The following is a 10,467-nucleotide window of genomic DNA, read 5'->3' on the forward strand; positions in this document are numbered from 1 at the left end:
TTTTTTTTTTTTTTTTTTTTGAGATAATGTCTTAATTAACATTTTTGGGATCGCTGTAAATCAGATGCCTGCTCATACTATTTCAATCGACCACCACTGGAAGCGATGTTACAATTAGAGTAAAAATCTGCTCTGCAACAGTGTTACAGCTTTAATTAAAATCTTTATTGCTACAAATCATCCATACAACTCATTGTATCTCAATTATAGCTAACAACCAAGAAGTAGTTCTGCAGAGAGGCCTGCAAGTCTAAGGCATGTTCATAGTAAACTACACCTTGATTTTTTGATTAGTTATCCCTTCACTGTCATAGAGGCAAAAGTTCTCATTCCCACCCTACTTTACACATAAGAACAATCACAAAGGCTTTTTTTGTACTATTATAATGACCTTTAATAACAGTACTTAAAGAGGTGAGGGCAGGATGAGAATTGTGGAGGCTGTGAAGGACATGGTTCAATCCTAAACATTTATGAATACTGTAAGTGCCCTGGTTATTGAGTTAGTGGTGTTATTGGAATGCTTGCTATAAGCATCTGATTTTGCTTAAAAGCAGGCTACTGAGAAAACAAACAGAAAAGTGACTCACTGGATCCAGTAAAATGCCACCTAGGAAACAAGGCAGAAGTTTAAGGGACCCCACCTGAACTATTAACAGTAGAGGAAAGAATTCCAGGTTCCAACCAGTGCTGCAAAGCTGTAAGACTGGAATTCAAATGGACGTTGACTCTTAATTGCTACAGATATACCAGTTGGTTCTGTCAACAAAATGCTCTTCGAATGAACATGGCTGTACTTTTTACTGGGATAGAAATGTCAGCCTCATGATTAAAGTACATTACACCAACAAAAGGACAGTTTGGCTGGGATGACTGTATCTATACCAAGGGTTTCCACCTGCACAACTTTATCAGTAAAAACACTGTCTTTCTCCTCCTCACGCTCTGGCTAACATAGCTATGCTGGCAGAAGTCTATAGTGTAGATATACATAGGTAAAAAATTATTCTCAGGAGAGGGAGAAAGGGGCAATTGTCAGCAGCTGTTTACAAGGGGCATGTTTAAACCATATTCTACACTATAAGCATGCCATTCTGGGCCATACTGAAAAACTGAACCATGTTTATCTTAAGGAGTTTTCTGTAAGATTTAGGTTAGAAGTGTATGCAGTGTGTTATTTGATTCTTTTGCTAATGCTGTTTTTAAGAAGGTTTCAGGTATTAATTACTGTTTACTGCTCCAGACAAAGACTTGCGAGTGTTGGTTGGGTCAGATCTGCTAAGAAGCTAGTTAACACATAGGTGCTACAGTTTAAAAACGTAAGGCTCCTGTGCTGTAGCTTAGGTCTCTAAGGCTCAGGCAGGCTCCTGTCCTGCAGCCCTGGTTAAGTGTATTGCCCCAGTCGCTACTCATTAAAATAAGCTGACCCCCAACCCCTTCCCCCGACTGCACTTAAAGAACTCCTCCAGCACCTGAGCCCTGCTGCATAACACACTGTTTTTCAGTCCTTGAGCAGGTCCTGCTTCAGTAACAATTTCTTGGTGAAACTGGCCAATTGTGGCCTTGGGTCCAACACGATCCACTGGTTGGGAAATTGGCTTTGTGGTCAGACCCAAAGCACATCACAGGGTTCCCAATGACAGCTAATATTACTTACTCACACATCTGTCCTTGGACCCATATTGTTCAACATCTTCATTAATGATGTGGACATTGGAGTCAGAAGTGGACTGGCCAAGTTCACCGATGACACCAAACTCTGGGGCAAAGCATCCATGCCAGAAGATAGGCGGGTGATCCAGGCTGACCTGGACAGGCTCAGCAAATGGGCGGACGAGAACCTGATGGTGTTTAACACTGAAAAATGCAAGGTTCTCCACCTTGGGAGGAAAAACCTGCAGCACCCTTATAGACTCGGCAGTGCTATGCTGGCTAGCACTATGGAAGAAAGAGACTTGGGGGTCATCGTTGACCACAAGATGAAAATGACCCTGCAATGTGATGCTGACGCCAGTAAAGTGACCAAAACCCTGGCTTGCATCCATAGATGTTTCTCAAGCAAATCCCGGGACGTCGTTCTCCCCTTGTATTCGGCCTTGGTGAGGCCGCAGCTGGAGTACTGCGTCCAGTTTTGGGCTCCACAATTCAAAAAGGACGTGGAGAAGCATGAGAGAGTCCAGAGGAGAGCCATGCATATGATCAGAGGTCAGGAAAACAGACCTTACGACGACAGGCTGAGAGCCACGGGGCTCTTTAGCCTAAAAAAGCGCAGGCTCGGAGGTGAGCCAGTTCTTCACCACCCTCTTAGTAAGAAAGTTTTTCCTAATGGCCAACCTAAACCTTGCTGCAACTTGAGCCTACTACTCCTTGTTCTCTCATCTGCTGCCACTGAGAACAGTCTACCTCCATCCTTTTTGGAACCCTCCTTCAGGTAATTAAAGGTTGCTATCAAATTCCTTCTCAATTTTCTCTTCTGCAGACTAAATAAGTGCAAATCCTGCAGCCTCCCCTCAGAAGTCATGTGCCCCAGGTCTAACCATTTTTGTTGCCCTCTGTGAGACTCTCTCCAACTTGCCCACATCCTTTTCTGTAGTGAGGCACCCCAAACTGGATGCAGTTCTCCAGATGTGGGAATAATTACTTCCCACGATCAGCTGGCAGTGATGTAGCCCAGTATGCTGTTAGTGCTCCCTTTTTGCCAAAAACGCTGCTAGCTCATATTTAGCTTGTTGTGCACGGTAACCCCGAGGTCCTTTTTTGCAGAGCTGATGCTTGGCCAGTTGGTCCCAAGCCTGTAGCGGTGCATAGGATTCTTCAGTCATAAGGAATAGCATTTGCTTCCCCACAAATCAAGCCAGCTTGGCTTACTGATATGGGTTAACAGGCATAGCAGAATTCTGTATTCTGAATGTCAGTAGAGGGATGCAAGCCTCTGCTCCCTCTTTTCCTGTTCCCAAGGGCAACTACAACAGTAACGTGAAGGGAAAACCGGATCCCCAAAATGGCATACAGACTAAAGACAGCACTACTCTCCCTCAAATTCAGGCAGCCGAATTAGTGCAAAGAGCGCATATGCTACATGGTAAGTACCTACTTATAGTCACTTGCGCACCAATTTAGTACAAGCCCCAATATGATTCATAACAGCCATAATACATCTCTGGTTATTCTATAATCATTTAACAAGAGAGTTACCTCTCTCCTTTTCCTTGAAGAATTGTGTGTCCAGTGGGATTGTGTGTAGACCTAATGGAACACTAGAAAGATCCCTTTGAGTCACTTTGAAATAACTTGTTTTGAACACTTTAATGTCAAAGCATCCTCAAGCACTTGCCAAACTTGAAATGATATGGGTAGTAACTGTTTAAATACCAATTCCGGGTTGTGATATGCATGGCAATATATTACAACAATATTACATGTTTTACAACAGAAAGTGAAAATTACTGTCCTCAACTACTTGATATTAAAAACCCACAGGAAATGTAAACATAATTTCCAAAACTGAAATATGGCCATGGCACTAAGGTGTACTTACATTTACAAAATTTCAGAGGAATTTTGATAAAAACAGATTGAGAGAAAACAAATGAAGTGACACCTACTGGATCATTTTGGTCACTTTTTACAAAACAAGAAGGCCTTAAAACAAATGAGGCCTACCTTGTGGCATGCCTGCCAAAAATGTAAACATGCCCCCTCTGTAAGTTCCACTCCAATCCCTCTGCCTGCCCAATTTGTTGCTCTGCTTTCTGCTCCCTACCCTATCCACCATGACATGACTACCAGAGGTTGGCCATCCCTGTCTTAAGAGGTCTCACATCCAAGTAATACCGTTGGATGGGTCTGTTTTGCTTTGAACATTTGACTAGAGCACATCACAGGGTTCACAATGACAGCTAATATTACTTACTCACACATCTGTTGTCATCTATCAATATTCGGTCCCCCCTACATGAACAGTTCACCCGACCATCAGGAGTCAGAAGGCACAAGTCATGACAGCCTCCATTCATTTGTCCACAGGGAGATAGCTCACCTGAAAAAAATTAACTCTTTTTGTTATCAAGTTAAAATAGTCCATCTTTTATTTTCTTTGGTGTAATGCTCGCTATCATTTAGAAGATCAGATTTCACTGCCTCCCAGTTTCCTGGTAAGTATGTTATGATACACACATTAGATGATCACTGGAGGTCCCTTCCAGCTCAACTTTGCTATAATTCCATGATTTTTTAAGATAAATGCTAATTCTATATTAATTAGACAGGATTATCATGATGCTAAAGAAGGTGACAAATTAAATAACAAAACAGTGGCACTCCAGCTAGTACATATGTAAAAGAACAGCTAAGAAAGCAAAGGTAAGATTAAAAACATAACATAGCTCTATTTGCAAAGAAACATTAACTACTCTTCATTCCTGTAAACATAAAGAGCGTTTAATCAAGTGTGGAAAGGGGAATATACCCATCTTGTAGTTACAGTTTCACATAATAAAATGTCTTAAAATAATTTAATGAAAATGTGTCTGAATTTCTAAAAGTAATGATATATAATTGAAGATCCATTATATTTGGGTGACGGAAAACAACTTACAACTGTTAGTGTCATTTGCAACAGCAATGATGCCCATTGGCTGATGTGGTATATCAGATCGAAGGACCTTTGTATCTCCACCTGTATATTTATTGGAGCGCAGAATAGCTCTTCTCACCCAGTCTGTCCAGAAGATGTAATTATCATGTACAGCGAGGCTGAGAAAGGTACCTGGTCCAGACTTGACAATTACCTGAAGTACAGAAATATGTAAGAAAAGCAGTTAGCAACAAGATATATATTTATGCATTCAATAAAAATAAATAAATAAGTAAAAATAAACATTAAAAAAGAGATTTCATTTCAAACATATCACTGAAATCAAAGAATGAAAGATATGAAAAGTAGCATTACCTGGTGCTTTCAGTAAGAAACTAAAATGGGCTTTGTGCTGACTCGGTGTATGACTTGGGAGAAACTACCTCCCACATGATACCTTAGTTTACCAAGCTCATAAACTAGGGATAATTATTTACTTATTTATGGTGCTTTACAAAAATACTGTGAATTGTGAACTTTTTTTATTATTTCTTCTTTCAGTTCATTAGAATTCAACTACTGGGATTCATCCGGGACCAGATTCTATCCTACCTATTTGGCATGTAAATGGACTTAGTTACTTAAGTGTGATTCTGTTCCACTCTGCTAAAGTTATCTGAAAAAATGTTAACACAAGGGTAGGGTAGGTCCTCCTCCTCATTCATTGTTTTTTTGTGATTCAGTCTTGAGGAGAAAATAGTGATTGTTACAAAAGTAGATTGATCAAAGGATGCTTAGGAACTGTAGTAGGTTGTTATGGAATCACCTAAGTCCACTTATGCACCCAGTAAGTGGAACAGTATCTGGTCCATAGTGGTCTGGCCCATAGCCCTTAAAAGGAGAAGAGCAACTTTGACAAATATTAATAAAACTATCCACTTTATCCACAGTCTTCTCAACAGCCTTAATAAACACAGACAAGTATGCCTGGAAGTATTACACATCTGGGTTCTGGTAAACTAAGAAGGGGAGCATGTTTTAAAATTGGAGCCTGCTCACTGGGTCAGCCACTCAGGAGTTCCAGCCCAGTTCAATGAACATTTGTAAAATGTTTTGAAACTCCCAAATGAAAAAGGTCACCTAAGTACAACGTATATATTATGATATTATATTCCCCAGTGAAAATACAGTTTCTGATTCAGAATGAGGAAACATCAATTTCAAAGAGACTGTTCTAGAGTAAGATGGAAATCTTTAGCTCACAACTTTTCTAATATAAACATATATATGTATTATTATTTTTTCTTATAACAGTGCTGAAAGTTACAATCCACAATTCCTCATTTAAAGCAAATCATTCGATTTGGAGTTAGATCTCTAATCTAATAGTGTTTGAGTGAGAATGAAAATATTCTCCTAATATTTTCATCTCTGCTAAGTCTATTCTATATCTCTAAAAATAAGTGATGTGATCCAAAAACCACAAAGATCAGCAGGTAAGACACAGGACTTGGCTTCCCTGATGCAGGGCCTGGCTAGAGAAGTATCAAGCTTTAAAATTACAGTGAACAAGACTCAGGAATTTGTTATGAATGTTCAGGCTTTGTTGAATCTTGGACATCCTGGTGAAGTGGGTTCAGGGAATGGAGGACTGAGTAGTTGCCTGTAAGGATCAGGCTGTGGAAATGGCTGGAGAGACAGGCTCTCACAGTGTGGAGCTGCCAGCTCTGAGAGATAAAAGCGCTGGATTTGGAAGCCAGATCCGGGTTATATGATATCTGTATTGTTGGAGTGTCTGAGGGGTCCAGGAAAAGTAATCCCACTGGGTATGTGAAAAAAGCCTACTTGTCAGTGTGTTAATACTCCCCTCAGACACTGATTTGAAGAGAGAATATGGGCCCACAGAGCTCACTACAGGAAGCCTGGCCTGAAAGGAAAAAAAGCAACTTGGCTATCATCACCATTTTCTGTGATTTTTTTTCCACCAAAGTGAGAGTGCTTAAAGCTGCCAGAAAATTAGGAAAGCAGATACAGGATAAGCCTTTGCATTCATATAATGCTCTTTCCTGATCTTCCTGTTGAGGCAGCTGACGAGTTGGCGCTATTCAAACTAGCAGAAGTACAGCCCAGATGCACCAGCTAAGATACTTCATGAAGTATCCTGCTGTCTTGAATCTGATTCACCAGTTTATCTGAACTTAAGGAAGTGGAAACCTTTATTACATTGATACTATCTAGAAAGGACAATTTTATGGAATAACGTGTTGTTTTAAAAAAAAAGGAGAGAGAGCTAAACACTGCTTATCAGTGAAGGGCATTCATATGGTTTTTGTTAATGGCTTGGTCTTTATTGGCAGAACCGTAGAAAGATTTGGGTTACATCTGACCAACTTTCTTTGCAGACGTGCTCGCTCTGTCATATAGTATATTTACTGTTAGTATGTCTTGTACTTGATATTTATTTTGCTTTTCTTTTTTCTTTCTTTCCCTCCTCCTGCCTCATAAAAGTTTCAAGAGTGTGCTTAGGAGAGCATGTTATTGTGAACAGGAGACTAACAATATTACAAACTAGGGCAGTATATAGGGAAAAAATGATGCATTTGATTTAAAGAAACTAAAAAATTGCCAACAATATACATATATCTTATGAAGAAGAAGACAATATTATATTTTGGCTCTATAGCTGTTTTAGACCATGCCCATTCTGAAGTGGAGCTTCAGCTCTTCCTTGCACATGGATCAGCTGTAAATATGTGAAAGACTGATACCCATATCTGCCAGTTATGCTTGATTATACAGACAGGCTCCTTGAGACCCTCTGGGTCAAGATACAAGGAGGCTTAGAAGAAGGGGACCTGATGGTGGGTGTCCCCTACCAAGGCCTCCCTACCAAGAAAAGGGAAGTGACCAAACATTCGCCAGGGAACTGACTGAGGCAGCCAGCACTAAAGACTTGATGGTCATGGGTGACTTTAACTACCCTGACATGCATTGGGAAGACCATTCAGCCAGCTCTAGCAGATCAACGAACTTCTTGGCAGCTATAGACTATAGCTATAGACCTGTTCTTGACAAGGGCTGTGAAGTGATTGACTAGGGGTAAAGCCACTCTGGACTTGGTGCTGACCAAAGGGGAAGACATGGTAAGTGACCTTAAGACTGGAGGTATTCTGGGTGACAGTGATCATGATCTGAGCAGATCCACCATCCACTGAAAGGCTCAGAATCCTGCCAGCAGAACAGAATTTCTAGACTTCAGAAGGGCAGACTTTGGTAAACTCAGGAGTCTAGTTAAGAAAGTCTTTAACAACAGGCAACCAGATGATTTGGGAGTTCAGGAATGGTGGTCTTTCCATAAGGAGGCAATTCTCACTGCTGAAAAAGAGGTCATCCCCACATGGTCAAAAAGAGGGAAAGGGGCCAAGAGACTCACTTGACTCAGCAGGGACATTACAGAACTTCTCATAAAGAAAAAAGGAGCATACATAAAATGGAAAAATGATGCAGCATCCAGAGAGGAATACACATTTATGGCCAGGGTCTGCAGGTACAAGACAAGGAAAGCCAAGGCATGCATAGAGATCAAACTGGCAGCCAATTTAAAAGACAACAAAAAGTCCTTTTGTAGGTACATAGGGAGTAAGAAAAAAAAAAATCAAGCTCCACTGTCAGAATCCTCCTGAATACGGAGGGGCAGCCCACAGTTTATCCCTCACTAAAAGGCGGAGCTCCTAAATATTTACTTTGCATCAGTATTCTTGAAATCAGATGGGAACTTGTCACCTGTCCAGAGGCCCAGAGAATATAAGCAAGACAGCAGTCTACATAAAATCCCTCCTGAACAGGTGAAAACACTCCTAGAACATTTGGACATTTTCAAGTCTGCTGGACCAGATGACCTGCATTCAAGAGTCCTGAAAGAACTAGTGCCTCTGGCAAGGCTATTCAAAGAGGCATGGAACTTAGGAATGGTCCCAAATGATTGGAAGAGGGCTAACATAGCACTCATCTTTAAGAAAAGGAAGAGAGATGATCTTGCCGACTACAGACCAATCAGTCTGACTTCGGTCCTGGGAAAAATCTTCAAAAAAATTGTTAAGGAGGCCATCAACTGCAAGCTTGTAACTGGTGGGATATTAAGAAACAACCAGCAATGGCTTTGTCGAGGGGAAGTCATGCCTAACAAACCTTGTGTCCTTCTTTGACCAGGTAACCAACCAGCTAGATATGGAACATGTGGTTTGCATCATCTGCCTAGACTTCAGCAAGGCCTTTGATACTGTGTGCCATGAGACCCTTTCAGTTCAGTTGAAGGGTACAGGACTACCCCGGTCTACCATGAGGTGGGTTGGCAACTGTCTCAGAGGCTGATCCCAGAGAGTTGTAACTGATGGGATGGCCTCATCCTGGAGGGCTGTCTCAAGTGGTATCCCCCAGGTATCAGTGCTTGGGCCTGTACTCTTTAACATCTTTATCAATGACATGGATGACGGAGTAGAAAGCACAATGATTAGATGTGGGGAAATGCAAACACATCTGAAGACAGGGTAAAGATCCAAGATGACCTTGACAGGCTGGTCCTATGGGCTCAGTGCAATCAGATGAGGTTCAATAGGGACAAGTGTCGGGTCCTTCATCTGGGTAGGAAGAACCTCAGCATAACTATATCATGAGTAGTGATCCACTGGCTGACACTGCATCTGAAAGGGACCTGGGGGTGAAAATTGACCAGAGGATAGATATGAGCCACCATTGCAATGAAGTTGCCAGCAAGGCAAACAGAACTCTGGTGTGCATCAGCCGATGCATTGCCAACAGATCTAGAGAGATGCTCTTCCCCCTCTATTCAGCATCAGTCAGGCCACAGCTGGGCACCACACTTCAAGAAGGATGTGGATAAACTTGAAAGGATACAGAGAAGGGCCACCTATATGATCAGGGGCCTGGAGAATAGGCCCTATGAGGAGAGACTCCTGGAACTGGGTTTGTTCAGTCTGAGTAAGAGAAGACTGAGAGGTGACTTCATAGCCACCTGCAAGTATGTCAGGGACGAACACCAAGATCTAGGAAAGCAACTCTTCAGAAAGGCACCCCTTGGGAGGATGAGTTCCAATGGGCACAAGTCAGTTGAGGAAAAATTCAGGCTGGCTATAAGGAAAAAAATCTTTTCTGTAAGGGTATCTAGAATCTGAAATACACTCCCGTCAGAAGTGGTGCAGTCACCATGCCTGGAGGTGATCAAGAGGAGGCTGGACAAGCACCTCTTTGAGCTTCTTTGAGCCCAGCTAGCTCCTGCTCATGGCAGGGGACTGAACTTGATGATTTTACAGGTCCCTTCCAGTCCTACTATTCTATGATTCTATGAAATAGTTATTGGCAACTTAACACTCTCATGTTAAATGATGATCAATGTGAAACACTCTTTCTAGACAAGTTGAGAAATTTTATAGAGTTTAATAAACCTACTGCTTCAATATTATGGGAGAATAATAAACTATTCTTACAAGGATGTAAAATATCATATACTTCATGTAATCAGGTTGCCTCACCTATGGGCTTCTCTAAGCAGGCTTTTGTTCCCTGCAACTCTTCAGCCAGTCCACACAAATACAGCACAGTCTTTAAGCAAACAAAACGCTGCCATCTTGTCCCAGACACTAGGAAGGGCCTCCGTGGGCCTGCAGTGCCTCACGTATTCAGTGTTCCTGCACTTCAAAATGGCAGTGGGGGTGCTTTAACTGAAGTTTGTTCAACAAACTTTAGTTAAAGTGCCCCTGCTGCCATGTTGAAGTGCAGGGAGGCTGAACACACACTATGCTGAGGTCATTGCGGGACCCCTGGCATGGCTTTACGAGCACTCGTGGTGCTCTGGTGTGGTGCCAGAGGACTGG

General features: G+C 41.8%; 1 protein-coding gene across 1 annotated transcript in view; it reads right to left on the reverse strand.

The window, feature by feature from the left end:
- LRP1B (LDL receptor related protein 1B) overlaps positions 1–10,467 on the reverse strand; it is a 1,585,724-nt gene that overhangs the window by 347,817 nt on the left and 1,227,440 nt on the right. Inside the window, exons 44-45 of the mRNA XM_019553609.1 lie at positions 4,598–4,790; positions 3,914–4,039 (exon numbers count right to left, since the gene is read on the reverse strand). Of these exons, the coding sequence (XP_019409154.1) occupies positions 3,914–4,039; positions 4,598–4,790 (319 nt within the window). The remainder of the gene's footprint in view (positions 1–3,913; positions 4,040–4,597; positions 4,791–10,467) is intronic.

This window comes from Crocodylus porosus, unplaced genomic scaffold (genome assembly GCF_001723895.1).
Source record: "Crocodylus porosus isolate Cpor-Errol unplaced genomic scaffold, CroPor_comp1, whole genome shotgun sequence".
Taxonomy (NCBI): Eukaryota; Metazoa; Chordata; order Crocodylia; family Crocodylidae; genus Crocodylus; species Crocodylus porosus.